This window comes from Etheostoma spectabile, chromosome 2 (assembly GCF_008692095.1).
Source record: "Etheostoma spectabile isolate EspeVRDwgs_2016 chromosome 2, UIUC_Espe_1.0, whole genome shotgun sequence".
In the NCBI taxonomy this organism is placed as follows: domain Eukaryota; kingdom Metazoa; phylum Chordata; class Actinopteri; order Perciformes; family Percidae; genus Etheostoma; species Etheostoma spectabile.
Genome location: NC_045734.1, coordinates 304,993 through 324,305, shown reverse-complemented (window position 1 = coordinate 324,305; position 19,313 = coordinate 304,993). Strand labels below are relative to the sequence as shown.

Sequence of the window (19,313 nt, the reverse complement as noted above, 5' to 3'; positions counted from 1 at the left end):
GTTGATTCAAATGAACAGCAGTACGCTCAGGCATGCAGTTTTTAAACTCCTCCAACAACATCAGCTCACGCAAGGAGGACAATTCACACGGACATTGACTGCTACACCTCCTCTGTACTGGATTATATTAACACCACCATAGACACTGTTACAACCCAGAAGCAGATCACCACATACCCAAATCAGAAGCCATGGATGAACAGGAAAGTGCGACTCCTATTGAAGACACGCAATACTGCCTTCAGATCAGGAGACGCACAGGCCTATAGCACATCCAGGGCAAATCTGAAAAGGGGCATCAAAGAGGCCAAGCACTGCTACAAGCTGAAGATAGAGGGACACTTCTCCAACGCTGATCCTCGACGCATGTGGCAGGGCATTCAGGCCATCAGTGACTATAAACCCACTCACTCCACCCCCGTAGCCACTGATGTCAACTTCCTGAACAAGCTTAATGACTTTTATGCTCGCTTTGAAAGAGACAACAGAGAAACTGCCACCAAGCTCAAACCCTCAGCTGACCACCCCCCATCACACTCTCCTCCACAGATGTCTGCAAGGCACTGAGCAGGATCAGCACGCACAAGGCTGCTGGACCGGATAACATCCCTGGACGCGTACTCAGGGCATGTGCGGAGCAGCTCGCTGGAGTTTTTACAGACATCTTCAACCTGTCTCTTGCCCAAGCTGCTGTACCAACATGCTTTAAATGCACGTCCATTGTGCCAGTGCCAAAACACTCCAGCCCGAAGTGCCTTAACGACTACCGCCCTGTAGCACTCACACCCATCGTAATGAAGTGCTTTGAGCGGCTGGTCCTGGCACACCTAAAGGACTCGCTACCATCAACATTGGACTCACACCAGTTCGCCTACCGTAGCAATAGGAGCACAGAGGATGCGGTTTCCATGGCACTGCACTCTGTGCTCACACATCTGGACAATAAGAACACTTATGCACGAATACTGTTTGTTGACTTCAGCTCAGCATTCAACACTGTCATCCCGGCTAAGTTAATAGCCAAACTTGGAGACCTGGGCATCAACACCTCCACGTGCAATTGGATTTTGGACTTTCTTACCAACAGACCCCAGAATGTTCGATCAGGCTCCAACTGCTCCACGTCCATCACACTCAACACTGGTGTACCACAGGGCTGTGTGCTGAGCCCGTTTCTCTACTCCCTCTTCACCTCCGACTGCAAGCCTGTGTACGAATCTAATTCCATCATCAAGTTTGCGGACGACACTACGGTGATTGGTCTCATCAGCAACAACGATGAGACTGCCTACAGGGAAGAGATCCAGCACCTGGCCACATGGTGCACTGAAAATAACCAGCTCCTCAACACCACCAAAACCAAGGAGCTCATCGTGGACTTCAGAAAGGAGCCAAGAGGCACGCACGACACCATCCACATCGATGGAATGGCTGTTGAGCGTGTCTCCAGTTTCAAGTTTCTGGGGATCCACATCTCGGCGGACATGTCCTGGTCAACCAACACCTCCTGCCTGGTCAAGAAGGCTCACCAGCGCCTCTTCTTCCTGAGGACACTGAGGAAGAATCAGCTTTCCTCAACTATCCTGGTGAACTTCTATCGCTGTGCAATAGAAAGCATCCTGACAAACTGTGCAACAGTGTGGTATGGGAGCTGTTCTGTTGCAGAGCGCAAGGCACTGCAGCGGGTGGTGAAAACCGCCCAGCGCATCACCGGGACTCCACTGCCCGCCATCGAGCACATCCAGAGGAAACGCTGTCTGCATCGAGCTCGCAGCATCCTGAAGGACTCCTCTCACCCAGCCCACAGACTGTTTTCTCTCCTGCCCTCCGGCAGGCGTTTCAGGGTCCTCCGGACCAGGACCAGCAGACTAAAGAACAGTTTTTTCCCCAGAGCTGTCTCTTTATTGAACTCTAATCCTCATTGATCCCACTCCCCTCATATACTGACAGACTCTCCTCTCCCTCCTCACACCTGCCTCCATTTTGTTATCTGCAATATTATAATGTTCATCTGCACTGCTGACTGTTACTATAGTAACGACTGTTTACATCTGCATCTTTTGCACTACTTACCTTTTTGCACTACCTACATTTCATTTGCACTGCTGACTGTTTATTTATATACAGTACCAATTGTTTACATTTACATCCGCACTACCGTACTTTAACTGTAATATGCAATTACTTTCCACCGCACTTTAATTCGGATAGTTTCTGCCCAAACTTTACCTTATTTCATTAGTATATTATGCTGTTTGCACATATCTGTAAAAAATTTGCAATTATAGTAATATCCACCAAATTCCTAGCTGTAAATCTTGCTCACAATACCTGTTATCTATATTTTGTATTCATAGGACAAACCCATCTGTAAAACTCTGTTTATAATAGTATTCTTTTCTATATTTATTCATTACATATCCATGTCTTGCACTTACGGAACCATTGTATATCCTGCACCTACTGCTATTGCACTTCTGGTTAGACCCAAACTGCATTTCGTTGCCTTGTACCTGTACATGTGTAATGACAATAAAGTTGAATCTAATCTAATCTAATCAATTCGGCAGTCTTACAAGCTGCACACAATCTGTCAAAAATAATACATTTTTCATGCACAAAGTCAACATACGGCCGGCTAGGTGTTTTCCTGAGACCGCAAAAACGCTGTCTGTAGGCCTCAGGCACCAACTCATATGCTTGTAAAATAGCACTTTCAACTTCATCATGAGTAAGCCCGTCATCCACAGACCAAGACAAGCACAGCTCTTGAGCCTTGGTCACTAACTTACACTGCAACAAGATAGCCCACACATATTTATGCCACTGTAAAGCAGCAGCAATACACTCAAATGCACCAAAGAAACTCTGACTCACAGAAAACAGGAACCAGGGAAATGTACAGCAGAACTGGGAGAATGCGTGCCAGCAGTGGTAACGTTATGAGCTAACTCCTAAACCCGCTTGTATTTCAAATCGACGCATCTTTTATGCAGTCTCTGCATCCTACTTCTTCAACTCTGACTCTCTGCGGATCTGAAAATCCTGTTCCTTCTCAACCTTCTATACCTGAAGGCAAATGAAGCACCCCTTTAACCTGGCATCCAACTTACCCCAAGTTCATACTGTGGTAATGTGACTGGCTTTTGTTTGGTAAGCTACCTACATGTCAGAGAACAAGAGTAACATTAACAGGCTGATTTGTCACATCAGGTGCACTTACCTCTGGATCAGGGCCTCCTACGGGTGCAGATAGAGAGAAAAATCCCTGTCTAATGAGACCATCAAACAGAAATGCCTTTAGCTCAGCTTTTTGGCGGGAAATAGACACACAAATACCGTAATATTCCGTGATCTCATGCAGATCATTTTTTGTACATTTATCGATATGACCTAAAGTCGGGTCGGACACAGACGCATTTATAAATCAAAAGCTGTTTTGTTTAAGTTTGATATTAAGCCCATGACAATAGGCATCCAGCCTCATCTCACGGAAATAAAAACTTCCTCAGAACCTGCCTAACCAACCCAAACCCCTATGTAGACTATCTTCTGAAGTTGTGCCGGGCTTGAGGCAACTTACAGGCAACACATCAGCGGCCAAAACCCTGAAAAGCCAACTAAACAGAAAACAATCTTCAAAGGGAAGACGAATAACAACCAACAAAACAGAACACCACTGGCCCGCTGGCTCTGGTACGCTACTGACTCCTCTCTCTGTCTCTCGCTGGCTTCATCTGAAGCCCCCCTTTAAAAACTGGAAACAGCTGGAAACAGCACAGAACAGGAATGTAAAATCAAATGCAAATCCGAATCAGAATCAGCTTTATTTGCCAGGTATGAGGACCCAGACGAGGAATTTTACTTTGAAATTTCGTTGCTCCCAATGTGCTTACACATACAAAACAACCAAACAATATATACACACTAATATATACATACTCTAAACAGAAACAAAAATAATATAGAGGCATGAGTGCAATACAAAGTATTTAAATGTGGGCCATAGTGCAAAGGATGTTGGGATAAATAGTAATATGTTGTTGTATTATAATATAAAGTATGAACATTATGAACAGCTCTGGAATAGTGAATGAGAATGATGAATAAATAGTAAATAATAAGTGAGATATGAGAATGATGAATAAATACTAAATAAGTGGAATAATAAGTGGAACCAGTGAACGGGTGCTGTAGAGACAGTGATTACTGGGTTATTGACCAGAATTGAACCCGACACTGTGGGTCAGAAGTCAGCTGTTCACCAGAGTGATGGCTTGTGGGTAGAAACTGTTCCTGAGTCTGTTGGTTTTGGCGTACAGTGCTCTGAGAGGGGAGAAGCTGGAACAGGTTGTGTCCGGGGTGAGATAGGTCTGCAGTGATGGTTCCTGCCCGTTTCCTGACTCTGGAAGTGTATAAGTCATGAACGGAGGGCAGGTTGGCACCAATGATCTTTTCTGCAGTCCTAACTTTCCGTTGTAGTCTGCTCCTGTCCTTTTTGGTGGCAGACCCAAACCAGACAGTGATGGAAGTGCAGAGGACAGACTGGACGATGGCTGTGTAGAAGTGGACCAGAAGCTCCTTGGGCAGGTTGAGCTTCCTGAGCTGGCGCAGGAAGTACATCCTCTGCTGGGTCTTTTTGATGATGGTGTCTGTGTTGGGCTCCCACTTCAGGTCTTGGGATATAGTGGATCCCAGAAACCTGGAGGATTCCACAACAGACACAGGGCTGTTGAGTATGGGGATAGGGGGAAGAGTGGGGGGGCTCCTCCTGAAGTTCACAATCATCTCCACAGTTTTGAGCGTGTTAAGCTGAAGGTTGTTCTGACTGCACCAGTGAGCCAACTGATCCACCTCCCGTCTGTAGGCCAACTCATCACCGTCCCGGATTAGGCCAATAACCGTTGTGTCGTCAGCAAACTTCAGGTTTTAAAAGATGGGTCTCCTGAGGTGCAGTCAAGTAGAGGGAGAAGAGCAATGGGGAGAGCACACACCCCTGGGGGGCGCCAGTGCTAATAGTCCGTGTGCTGGATGTGATGTTCCCCAGCCTCACCTGCTGACTCCTGTCAGTCAGGAAGTTTGTGATCCACTGCCAAGTGGAGGCTGACACAGTGAGCTGGGAGAGTTTGGTGCTGAGGATGTCCGGGATGATGGTGGTGAACGCCGAGCTGAAGTCCACAAACAGGATCCTTGCATAAGCCCATGGGGAGTCGAGGTGTTGCAGGATGTGATGCAGTCCCAAGTTGACTGCATCATCCACCGACCTTTTAGCCCTGTAGGCAAACTTCAAGGGGTCCAGCAAGGAGACTGTGATGTCTTTCAGGTGGGCCAACACTAGTCTTTCAAAGGACTTCATGACTACAGGGCGACAGGCCTGTAGTCATTTAGTCCAGAGATGGAGGTTTTTTTGGGGGACTGGGATGATAGCTCCAGAGATCTGTTGAAGATCTTAGTGAAGATGGAGGCCAGCTGGTTGGCACAGATTTTCCGGCAGGATGGTGACACACCCTCTGGGCCAGGAGCCTTTCTGGTCTTCTGCCTCTGAAAGAGCTGGCGCACATCCACTTCACAGATCGTGAGTGCAAGTGAGTGGTCAGAGGAAATGAGCAAGGTGACTGACTGAAGTGTGAGTTGGTGAGTTGGTGTGGGGGAGGGGTGTGACTGTGGGCTTTTCAAACCTACAGTAAAAACCATTCAGCTCGTCAGCCAGTCATTGAGGACCAGCAGTGTTGGGGGATGGTCTCCTGCAGTTTGTGAGTGTCTGCAGGCCTCTCCACACTGTCCGAAGATCGTTGTTTTCGCTGTTGTTTTCGCTGTTTTCCAGCTCATCAGCATAGCTCCTCTTAGCTGCCTTGATCTCTTTGGTCAGTGTGTTCCTGGCCTGGTTATACAGGACTCTGTCCCCACTTCTGAAGCCCTCCTTTTAGGACAGACAGTTTGTTTGGCTAAACATACAATAGCCTGTGCCCTAAAGGACATTTATAACAGGAGCTGCAAGAAAATGGCTGGTAGAATCATCAAAGATCTGAACCACCCAGGAAACAGCCTTTTCTCTCTGTTGAGGTTTGGATAAAGGTATCAATTAGAGCTGCACAAAATTTTGAAAATATGTGATATGCGATAATTTTGTTGAATATCCCAATAACGATATAACTTGCGATGACTGCTGGTGTACCTTAGAGAGTGCTATGACAGAGCCTTGGTCACTCCATGACGTTCTGTTTGCCAATGTTTCAAACAAACAGTGCCAGCTACGCTTTGGCCCCTTTATCTCTCATCTTATCAAGACTTTGAGATTAGCTGAAACGTACTGCCATATAGCTTGTAACTGGCAAACTTTTTCCCCATTATTCAATAATACAGCCATCCTGATTGATGGGAGGCTCCTCAGTGGGAACAAAGGGGAGTTTATTGTCAAAAAGGCATTTTTGTTGGGGTTGCCTTGTTATCTTTTTCTGACTTACAAAATGCATTCGGTCTGCCAGGTACCTCTTTTTTCTTTTACCTTCAGTTAAGGTCGCCACTCAAGGCAAACGGTCTCCCTTGGCAGGCCTTTGCCCATCCATCCTATCCGGAAGTTATTTACTGTGCAGCCTAAAAAACTAAAAAACTGTGGCATGGTATCCATTACTGTGCCTGTTACTGTCAATTTTTAGGTTATAATTGACCTGTCAGCCTTCCAGCTCACTAAAGCTCGAAAACGTGCAGTGTTTGCTGGACTTATGGCTGCTAAGAGAATGATTGCAACCAGTTGGAAGCCACTTCATGACTTATCTGTTCGCTTAGGGATCCTTTCTTTTTTGGATGTCACGTACATAAAACCTTTGATGGCTCGTGTGGGTGGAGCCCCGGGGAAGACTTTGGAGTCCTTGAAGGCAATGCTGTAGCCTTTTCTTTTGTTTGTGTTTGAGATTGGTACCTTGTCTTGTGTCTGTCTGTGTGTGTGTCTGTTTGTTTGTCTGTTTCTGCCTATGTTGTTTTGTCTCCCTCCATATCGTTTTTCCTCTCTGTGATCTTGTGCCCTGGGACACGTTCCTATGTCCCAGTGTGTTGTTTGTAACTGTTTGTGAATGTTATGTTTACAATTTTTTCTGAATATAAAAATAAAAATTGTATCACAAAAAAACAATATAACTTGCTATAAATAAACAGAAATTAAAATGTACTCCGTTCTGTATTTTCGCTGCTTTCAGTAATGTGCTAAAGTACAACAAATTGCTTTCATTTCCAACATTCTTTTGTCAAACAAATTGAATTGAACATAAAAGTGCCACTGAACAAATGTCTGTCAAATGTAACCTCAGGCCTTCTAGTATCCTAAATGAAGACACTGCCTTGACATACTATAAATATATTTGTCAATTCACTCAAATTATACCTTATAAGATTACATATGATAAATAAAATTTAATTATTGATTGATTGATTCTAGAATATAATAGCAGGGTGCTGTGTGATTGACAGCGCTTCAGCTGTGTCTATAGTTAGAGTAAGACTCTGTACCCCCCCCCAACACACACACACACACACACACACACACACACACACACACACACACACACACACACACACACACACTCCAATCTATTTGGCCAGAGAATGTTCACATGCACAAACCCTCACACGCCATGTTGTTGTAACACAAGGATGGGTGACATTCAGACAGAGGAGCTGTGTGTGTGTGTGGTGTGTGTGTGTGTGTGTGTGTGTGTGTGTGTGTGTGTGTGTGTGTGTGTGTGTATGTGTGCGTGCGTACGTGTGTTATTCAGCACAACTTTCCCCTTTACATGCAAAGCTTGTGTGTATAGGAATACAATAGCACCGCCTTCTGGTTAATTTCAATTGTCAACAGGAGTTATCTCAGGACACTTTACAGATAGAGTAGGTGTAGACCACACTATAATTTACAAAAGACCCAACAATTTCCCTCCCAAGAGCAAGTATATGGTGTTAGGGTTAGGGTAAGGAAAATCTTCCTTTTTACAGCCAGAAAAGTTTTCAAAGTGCATTTTGAATCACTGAGAATTTACATTAGTTTACTCATTACAGTGATTTAGTTTAATCGGTATTACATATGTTGTTTTATGCAAATTTCACAGCTGATTAATAGATTTCAGCTGCAGCTTATTTGATCACATTTAGGGCTGACTGATGGTTCATATATTTGTTTGATATTATGTAAGGTTCTTTTCTTATTAATCTTTCTCTCTGTAATCTAGCTGCCTAACATGTTTGGGAATGTACGATCAACCATCCTCTCCCTGATGATTGGTTCTTATGCTTCTTCAGCCGTCACCTTCCCTGGTGTCAAGGTACGCATGCGCGCGCGCACACACACACACACACACACACACACACACACACACACACACAATTCAATTCAATTCAATTCAATTCACTTCAATTTTATTTATAGTATCAATTCATAATTCTAGTAGTTTCCTCCAGAGCAAGCAACAGTGCGACAGTGGCGAGGAAAAACTTCCTTTTAGGCAGAAACCTCGGACAGACCTAGGCTCTTGGTAGGCGGTGTCTGATGGGCTGGTTGGGGTCAGAATGAAGAGTAGAAATAACAAAAATAGAAAAAATAGTGGTTTGTAGCAGTTCTTTGTAATAGTTCATGGCATAGCAGGGCACTGTGGGCATTACAAGGCACAGGAGGACGTAGCTGGGCACCGCAGAGTGTAGCAAGATGAACCTGGCATCGCAGAACGTGTAGCGGGACCATGGCGACAGCTGCTACCATGATTTTGGAGCCTCTCTGATCCGAGGGAACATGCCAGGGAAAAAAGAACAAAAAAACTTGGGGAGTGACTCCCCAGAGCTAGGTTAGTAACACGCATTTCTGGGACATGGATGCACATAAATGGAAAGATAGAAATATAGAGGAGCTCAGTGTGTCAAAGGAAGTCAGGAAGGTCAGGAGGGTCAAAGTGGGGGATAGGATACAAACCCTGGTTAGGGTAGGGGGAGAAACAGTTGGGGTTAGGGTCAGGAAGGTCAAAGTGGGGGATGGGATACAAACCCTGGTTAGGGTAGTGGGAGAAACAGTTGGGGTTAGGGTCAAGAAGGTCAAAGTGGGGGATGGGATACAAACCCTGGTTAGGGTAGTGGGAGAAACAGTTGGGGTTAGGGTCAGGAAGGTCAGAGTGGGGGATGTGATACAAACCCTGGTTAGGGTAGGGTATATTGTTGATTATATGATAGATCTGACAACTATGACGAGAAGCAGGTGGGCCGGGTTCTATGTCCTAACTATAAGCTTTATCAAAAAGGAAAGACTTAAGCCTACTCTTAAATGTGGAGACGGTGTCTGCCTCCTGAACCCAAACTGGAACCTGGTTCCACAGGAGAGGAGCCTGATTGCTGAACACTCTGGCTCCCGTTCTACTTTTAGAGACTCTAGGAACCACGAGTAACCCTGCATTCTGGGAGCATAGTGCTCTGCTAGGGTAGTAAGGTATGAGCTCTTTAAGATAAGATGGTGCCTGACCATGAAGAGCTTTGTAGGTGAGAAGAAGGATTTTAAATTCTATTCTGGATTTTACAGGAAGCTAATGCAGAGAAGCTGAAACAGGAGAGATGTGATCTCTTTTCCTGGTTCCGGTCAGAACACGTGCTGCAGCATTCTGGATCAGCTGAAGAGTCTTTATGGACTTTTTCGAGCAGCGAAAAAAAAAGGCGATCCTTGAAATTTGCTTTATGTGGGAATTAAAGGACATGTCCTGATCAAAGATAACTCCAAGATTCCTCACAGTGGTGCTGGAGGTCAGGGTGATGCCATCCAGAGTAATTATCTCTTTGGATAACGCGTCACGGAGGTGCTTGGGTCCCAGAGCAATAACTTCAGTTTTACCTGAGTTTAACATTATAAAATTTCAGGTCATCCAGGATTTAATATCCTGAAGGCACATTTGAAGTTTAGCTAACTGATTAGTTTCATCCGGCTTGATTGATAGATATAATTGAGTACCATCTGCATAACAATGAAAGTTTATGTAGTGCTTCCTGATAATATTGCCTAAAGGAAGCATATATAAAGTGAACAGGATTGGACCAAGCACAGATCCTTGTGGGACTCCATGACTAACTTTGGCGTGCACAGAGGATTCATTGTTAACATGAACAAACTGCGATCAATCTGATAAATAAGACTCAAACCAGCTTAAAGCAGTCCCTTTGATGCCAATTAAATGTCCCAATCTCTGTAATAAGATATGATGGTCAATGGTATCAAATGCAGCACTAAGATCTAATAACACAAGTACAGAGATAAGTCCTTTGTCTGATGCAATTAGGAGGTCATTAGTAATTTTCACAAGTGCTGTCTCTGTGCAATGATTAACTCTAAATCCTGACTGAAAATCCTCAAATAAGCTGTTGCTATGCAGACACACACATACACACACACACACACACACACACACACACAGACACGCATGCATGCACAAATCTACTTGAACATCAAATTTTAATCAGCACAGAATAACTTTTCAACACAATCATTACAAAAAAAAAAGATTTAGGATTGTTTTCATCAACTTGCTTGATTTCAGTGATGACCTATGTTGTTGCATACACAATGACGCCATATGTCAAGTTTACAACATGCCTATGTACACTTAGTTTTTGACACATTTTCTTTCTCGCCCTCTGTTCTACTCATCATTTTACCTTTCTACGTGTTTCTCTCTTTACCGTTCTTACTCCCAAACCCTCCTCTTCCTTCCCGTCCAACTGCTTACCCCTCCAGTTGATTTATGACCTAGGCGTGTCGTTCCGCGTCATCATGTGGGTTTGGTCTGGTATGGCATGCATGGTCTTCATCAACTGCTTCCTAAACTGGCCTGCTGAATCCTTCCCTGCACCTGAAGACGTCAGATACACGTCAGTGTACTCTACATCCTGCAGTCACATTATACTCAAATGAAAACACACCCAAACACAATCATTCCTAAAAATCCCAGAAAAGAGTTTTGCCTTGCTATTCTATAAACCCCCCCCCATCTTTTAGGTTCTATATTGGTATGCCCATTAAATTCCATGTTTGACACTACATGAATTGAAAGCAGATGTTCAGTAAAGTAATCATGGATATAATGTCCAACACTCTGCAGGTTCAAATGTTTTTGAGATGATGACAGGTGTAGATCATTACTTGTCTTGCCAATGGCTTGTAAGGGCTGAAGTTATTTTAGATTCAATCTCTTTGTCTTTTCTTGGTAGTAAAAAGGTGAAACTTAGTGGAGTTGTGACAGAGGACAAGATGACTGGGGACAGGTACATCACCCATGTGACTGTCATGGAAGACATGATGGGACCTAAGCAGCCAGAACCCCAGCAAACAGACTCCCCAACAACAACCCAGGGTAAGGAATATTGTCGCCTGTTGTATTTACATTTATAAATTTGTGTTAAACAACAAATATGGAGGTTTCTACCAGATTTCCACTTCTCATCAGAGTGGAAATGTGTGAAACACATTTAATTCAATTTCAAGTAAATTTTATTTATAGTATCAATTCATAACAAGAGTTATCTCGAGACACTTTACAGATAGAGTAGGTCTAGACCACACTCCAGAATGTACAAGGACCCAAAAGTTCTAGTAGTTTCCTCCAGAGCAAGCAACAGTGCGACAGTGGAAAGGAAAAACTTCCTTTTAGGCAGAAACCTCGGTCAGACCCAGGCTCTTGGTCTGACGACCGGTTGGGGTTAGAATGAAGAGTGGCGGTAACAGTCACAAAAAATAGTAGTTTGTAGTAGTTCTTTGTAGTAGTTCATGGCATAGCAGGGCACTGTGTGGCATTACAAGGCACAGCAAGACGCAGCAGGGCACAGCAGAGCGTAGCAGGATGAACATGGCATTGCAGAACGTGTAGCGGGATCATGGCGGCTGCTACCATGGTTTTGGAGCATCCCTGATCCAAGGAAACATGCTGGGGGAAAGAACATAAGGACTCCGGAGAGTGACTCCCCAGAGCTAGGTTTGTAACAAGCATTTCTGGGACATGGATGCACACAAATGGAAAAATAGAAAGATAGATAGATAGAGGAGAGAGGAGCTCAGTGTGTCAAAGGATGTCCCCAGCTGTCTAAAACTATTACAGCATAACTAGGAGAGACAGGGTAAAGAGAGGAGCCTGGTTGGGCTAGAACTCTCCCTAACCGGATCGGGCTGTATCGCCCTGCCTCCCTCTAGCTTTATTATATTAATGATTATATGATAGATAGATCTGACAACTATGACGAGAAGCAGGTGGGCCGGGTTAGGCGGACGCTGCGACTCCTCACTCCCTAACAATATTCAATTCTATGCCCTAACTATAAGCTTTATCAAAGGATAACTAAGAGAGACAGGGTAAAGAGAGGAGCCTGGTCAGGATAGAACTCTCTTTAGAGTATATGACACAAAACCCTCTGTTTCCTGGTGCAAAGCAGCCAGTTCCAATTTGTCATACTTGTCATGTTAGTTTTGTGGTTTGGTAAAATGAGTGAAAAGTCCTGTGTGTGTATTATTAGTTGTGGTTGCTTTGAGCATGTAAAGAAGAAGAAGACTCAAGCAATTTTGTGTTGCACTTCTATAAAGTTAGGGATTCATAAGAGACAGATACTTTAAAATAATGTCAAAGTTGGTGCAGCAGAGTTACAGCTCAGCCTAAGGAAGACAAGCCTCTCAACAACCAATACCATTTGAAATGATTCTTCTACTATTTTACTATACTACTGTTTTCTTACAGTGTTGTGTGAAACTCCCTCAGGCTTTAATTAAAAGTGTCACTTATCATGTGTGTCATGCTTTCATTAGTCTCAGCCACTTAATGAGAGTGTTTCAAACAAGTTCTTTGTTGGTAGTGAATAACTCTACAGTGTATTTGGATACTGATTCAATGAACATTAGGACACTGATGTACAGTATGAGTTCCCTCCATTAACATCTGAAGTTCTAGCATGGTTCGAGGTCTCGAAGTGTATTTCCAGATGACATGCAATGGCTACAGTACCTCATCTTGACTGACTACGTTGAGTATGCCTCAAGTGTGCAAACCTTCTATTTTATTATTATTGTTTTTTTTTACCTTTTTGCTGTCTAGTGTTTTTTTTGTTGAGTTTGCGGGTGGGTTAAAATGAGGGCTTTATTTTTTACTTAATGGCTGTCTTCTTTTATACTGTATGAGCCCTTTGAAGAAAAAACATAATAAAGATGTTGTAAAAAAAAAACGAAAAAACATCTGAAGTTCTGAATGGTAATAATGTGACTCCAATTCCAGGGTATTCTACAAAAGTACCATTCAAAATAAAAGAGAAACATTCTGGATACTGAACTCCAACTCCAACAACAGACCACAGTTTGTCCGCCTGGACCGTGTTCTGTCTGATGTGGTGGTGAGTGTTACGGGGGCCCCACAGGGGACTGTTCTGTCTCCTTTTCTGTTCACCTTATACACCACAGACTTCCAGTACAACTCAGTCATGTCACCTACAGAAGTTTTCTGATGACTCTGCAGTTGTTGGGTGTATAAGGGATGGACAGGAGGGGGAGTACAGGGCACTGGTGGATGACTTTGTGGAGTGGTCTGGTAAGAATCACCTGCTGCTGAACGTGGATAAGACAAGAGAGATGGTGATCGACTTCAGGAGGAAGGGAACGGCTCCGCAGCCCCTTTGCTTCCTGGGAAGTAAATGTAAATGCAAATGTGCTGTATTTATATAGCGCTTTTCTAGTCTTGACAACTACTCAAAGCGATTTTACATCAAGTGACGCGGACATGGTGGAGGAGTACAGATACCTGGGTGTCAACATCTACAGCAGGCTGAACTGGAAGGTCAACAGCACTGCTGATTACAAGAAGGGGATGAGCAGACTCTATTTCCTGAGGAAGCTGAGATCCTTCAATGTGTGCAGCAGAATGTTGGAGATCTTCTACCAGTCTGTTGTGGCCAGCGCTCTGATCTCCTCCGCTATCTGCTGGGGGGGGCAGCATCACCGGAGCCAGCGACACAAACAGACTGAACAAACGGATCAGGAAGGACACGTTTGAAGCTGTGGTGGAGAGGAGGTCACTGAACAAACTGTTATCTATCATGGATAACCCTGACCACCCTCTCCACCCCACACTGGTCCAACAGAGGAGCACCTTCTCTAAGGCTCCGACAGCTTCGATGCCACACAGACCACTACAAAAAATCCTTCCTACCACAGGCAATAAAACTCTTAAACATGTCATCACTGGGTGCTAGATGACAATTTTGGACACCACACTACTGCACTAAGTGCAACCTGCACAATTGGTTAATTTACATTTAGCATACATCTTAGCATATTCTTTAAGCAGTTGCACATTTTTGTTTTCCCATCCTGTACATATTCAAATATTTGTTCTTTTATTTTATTCATATTATTATTTCATGTATATTGTATGTATTTATATTATTCCTAGTATTTCATTTATAGTTATATTCTGTGCTTTGTGACTGATTTTGCTGCTGTAACACAGGAATTTCCAATTTTTCTTGGGATCAATAAACATCTATCTATCTATCTATCTATCTATCTATCTATCTATCTATCTATCTATCTATCTATCTATCTATCTATATCATATCTATCTATCTATCTATCTCCCAGTGAACTGCAACAATTTGGCTGAATTGTTTGAGTCCCTTAGAAACACATTATCTCTCTCTCTCATCAGGCTCAGTGCCACTCTGTCATTCCGTGTGCACCCCCATCTTTCTATGGAGTATCATCACCATGGCAATGACCCAGCTGAGGTTGATCTTCTTTATGGGTGCAATTAACAAGATGCTGGAGTTCCTGGTCACCTACGGCGACCCCAATCGTAAGAATAATAACCTACATGAATATTTGTTTAAAAAAATTTAAATACCCCTAGGTTGAACCAAACAATGATGAGAGCATCAATATTGTTTGGTTTCCTTGGTCATTATAGGTGAAGTGATTAGAAGAATTTCATATTGACAAAAACTGACTGAAGAGTGATGTTGCCACTAATATTGTGTTAAAGCATACATGGTGATCCCTGACCTGAAGCTGTTGTCTGTTTCAGCTTCTGAAGAGCTGCAGTTGGAGGTGGAGGAACAAGGTATGAGGAAAGAGGCTCAGTGTTAAGATTGGACAGGCTGTCACTGGGCTAAGTGGACTACAATGTTTTGACTGATGTTTCCAGTTGTATTTTGTGTGTTTACTTGACATATTTAAATCTTCACACCTTTGAGAGAGCATTTGGACCATTGGAAATTAGAAATTATTATTAAAGCGGACATATATATTTTCTGTCACATTTACGATATTATTATGTAGGATTTTCATGTTAAACGTGGCCATGATAAATTTCAAATTCAAATAATGAGGTAAACGTATTTTAGATTTCCAACTGTTCTGAAGACTCCAGTTTCAACAGTTTTTCTACTCTTGGCTAAGTGTTACACAACTCTAAGCCGGCCTGCTATGATTGGTCATCTGCTCCAAGTAGGCAGGACTGGATTGGTGTTAACATTGTAGCTACATGCTAATGGCAGTAAAATGTCATCTTGGCTGCCAGTGTTGTTAAATTCTCCCCAATTCCAGGTCACATTACTCCTAAACATTCCCAGTTGTGTAGTATTTGGTTAAAAAGCCTTTATCTGCGATTATTGACTGTATAAAAGTGCTGTTATATTATATTATATATATATATATATATATATATATATATATTATATATATATATATATATATATATATATAAACAGTCCCTGACTAAAGTCTTGTTGCTTGTGTGCAAATTGACCTGAAGTGCCGCTGAAATATATTTCTAATCAAGATTTATTTACAAGAAATGAGTCATTTTAATCCCAACAGCTTTTGTAATAAGGTTTCAGTGCAAAAAGAAACTATCAAAAAGTATTCTAATATTCACAGCTTGGTAAAGCCCATTGAGTCAATTTTTGCAAAGACATTAGTGTTGTTGCCTTGTCATATGAGCTTCACCTGTGGATCAGTTAGGTCTCAGGTGTGTATAAAAACACTAGACCTTCACATCAACTGCACCTAGACCTCTGCAAACATGCCTAAGATTCACCCTGAGACTAAAGTTTTGATTATCAAGAGAATGAAGACCAGATCCACTGCTGATGTGGCAGACACCTTCAATGTGTCTCAGCGTCAAGTACAGAGGATTAAAAAAACATTTGAAGACACTGGAGATGTTTTTGACAAGCCCAGGTCAGGCAGACCCCGCAAGACAACTGCTCGAGAGGACCGTTTGTTGGCTCGAAAATCCAAGGCCAGCCCATTTTCCACTGCAGCAGAGCTCCACCAGACCTGGTCCCCTGAACTCCCTGTGTCCACCTGAACAGTTTGTCGGATTCTGTCTTGAAATGGCCTCCATTGTTGAATCAGTGCCCAGAAGCCAGCACTAAAAGAAAGACAATTGAAAGACAGTGTGGCATGTGCCAAGGCCCACAGCCTGCTAAAAGGATGGACACTGGAGAAGTGGAAGAAAGTAGATTTTTCAGATTCATCTTCTGTTGAATTACACCACAGTTGCCGCAAATATTGCAGGAGACCTACTGGAGCCCGCATGAATCCAAGATTCACCAAGAAAACAGTGAAGTTTGGTGGCGGAAAAATCATGGTCTGGGGTTACATCCAGTATGGGGGTGTGCGAGAGATCTGCAGGGTGGAAGGCAACATCAACAGTCTCAAATACCAAGAAATCTTAGCTACCTCTTATATTCCCAACCATAAAAGAGGCCAAATTCTCCAGCAGGATGGTGCTCCATCGCATTCTTCATCTCCACTTCAAAGTTCTCAAGGCGAGAAGATCAAGATGCTCCAGGATTGGCCTGCCCAGTCACCAGACATGACATATTGAGCATATGTGGGGTAGGATGAAAGAGGAAGCATGGAAGACCAAACCCAAAGAATATTGATGAACTCTGGGAGGCATTTCGAGATGCTTCCTAGCTATTCCTGATGACTTCATAAATACATTGAATGAATCCTTACCAAACCGCATGGATGCAGTCCTTCAAGCTCATGGAAGTCATACAAGATATTAAATTTGGATCTCACAGCACGCTATTTAATTTGTTGACATATTTTAGTATTTGCGGTAAATTTGTTCAATTTCTGTATAGGCGACAAAACTTTGTCTTCCCAAATTTGACCTGTCTGTCTTTTTTAAATAGATAATCTTTTTTCAGTGAAACTAATTTATTTCAGTGCTTTAAACATCATTTGGAGGTTTTAGCTTTTCATAGGACTATTTTTTACACCCATTGATTAATTAAAAGTCAGGTTAATAGCAGGTGTTTAAAAAATAGATAAGCAACAAGACTTTTGTCAGGGACTGTAGTATAGTGTCACTGCTAACTATAGGACATGCCGTTAGCTACATGCCAAAGACAGTTAAAGTTGTCATCTTGGCTTCCAATCTGTTAAATTCTCCCAAATTTCGGATTGCCTTCCTGCTGAAACATGTCCTATTGGGTTGTGTTTGATTCAGAAGCCTTTATCTGTGATGCTTGATTGTAGAAAGTGCTGCTTTTTTCCATTACAATCTAACGTTAACCTAGTGCTAAATATTAAGTTGCTGAATGCTACCTTTTAATTCATTTTAATTTTAATCTGTTTATTGATACCCAATGGGGAAATTACAGTTCACACTCAAGTTATCACACACAGTCCTGAATTACACACACACATACGCTCAGGATCTGTACATGTAGAGATGTCAGAGTGAGTGGACTGCCAGCCGAACCAGCACCCTGAGCGGTTGGGGGGGGTACGGTACCTTGCTCAAGGAAGTGAAGTGGCATCTCTCCAGCCACCAATCCACACTCCGTACTTTTTTGGTCCATACAGGGACTTGAACCAATGACACTCCGGTTCCCAACCAAACTCCCTATGGACTGAGCTACTGCCACCCTACCTTAAGATAGCTGTAATCCTGGCGGCCAATACTGGTCATTTCTCCCCAATCTCATGGTCAAATTACTGATGGGACATGTCCAGTTGTGTAGTATTTGGATTATAAGCCTTTATTGTTGATTTTTCATGGTACAAAGCCCTGCTATAACGTTATACTCAGTTGCAGTAGCTTCAGCTTCAACTACTGATAAAACCACTGACTGTAAAATTAGTGTACAGAGCATGCGTGACGTCACCCATTGGTTTGTAGAGATCTGCTTGTCACTCTCAGAGGTAAATTGAGTGCAGATTTGACTCGCGCATGCTCAGATTTAAAAGGTTTTTGGCATAACATGTCATGCCCATAGACAGTTAAAGAAATGGACCAACAAATCCTGTTGCTCTGGACGGAGACCTGTGAAGGCTATTAGAAGCACTTTTCCAGTGATAGCTGAGCGTTACTGCTCAGCCTCCAACTGAGCTTGACGACATAGATGGGACGTAAGCAACCTGTCTGAAAGTCTTCTGGTAGGTGTGCCAAGAAAAATCTTAATCACTCCCAATCTTGCAAAGACGGAGAGCGTACCAGTAGATATAATTCAATTCAATTCATTTTTTTCCCAATTCATTTTATTTATAGTACAATTCATAACAAGAGTTACTCAAGACACTTTACGATAGACCACACTCCAGAATTTACAAGGACCCAACAGTTCTATGGTTTCCTCCAGAGCAAAACAACATGCACAGTGGCGAGGAAAAACTTCCTTTAAGGCAAACCCCGGGCAGAACCAGGCTCTTGGTAGGCGGTGTCTTACGTGCCGGTTGGGGTTAATGAAGGTTGCAATAAAAAAAATAGAAAAAAAATTAGTAGTTTGTAGCAGTTCTTTGTAGTAGTTCATGGCATAGCAGGACGCTGTGCGGCATTACAAGGCACAGCAGGACGTAGCAGGACGAGCAGGACGTAGCAGGACGTAGCAGGACGTAGCAGGGCAGCGCAGTGTAGCAGTTGAACATGGCATCACAGAACGTGTAGCGGGACCATGGCGATAGCTGCTACCCTGATTTCAGAGCCTCTCTGATCCAAGGGAACATGCTGGGGAAAAAAAAAAATATATATATATATATAAATATAAATATATAATATATAAATATATATATTATGTATATATATATAAATATATATATTATATATATATAAATATATTCAATTAAATTCAATACAATTCAATTTTATTTATAGTATCAATTCATAACAAGCGTTATCTCGAGACACTTTACAGATGGAGTAGGTCTAGACCACACTCCAGAATTTACAAGGACCCAACAGTTCTAGTAGTTTCCTCCAGAGCAAGCAACAATGCGACAGTGGCGAGGAAAAACTTCCTTTTAGGCA

General features: G+C 42.8%; 1 protein-coding gene across 1 annotated transcript in view; it reads left to right on the top strand.

Annotated features, from left to right (window-relative positions):
* Positions 1-19,313, top strand: part of LOC116694678 (large neutral amino acids transporter small subunit 3) — a 46,270-nt gene that overhangs the window by 21,661 nt on the left and 5,296 nt on the right. The window contains exons 6-10 of the mRNA XM_032524496.1: positions 8,220-8,312; positions 10,754-10,887; positions 11,227-11,369; positions 14,697-14,843; positions 15,072-15,107. Of these exons, the coding sequence (XP_032380387.1) occupies positions 8,220-8,312; positions 10,754-10,887; positions 11,227-11,369; positions 14,697-14,843; positions 15,072-15,107 (553 nt within the window). The remainder of the gene's footprint in view (positions 1-8,219; positions 8,313-10,753; positions 10,888-11,226; positions 11,370-14,696; positions 14,844-15,071; positions 15,108-19,313) is intronic.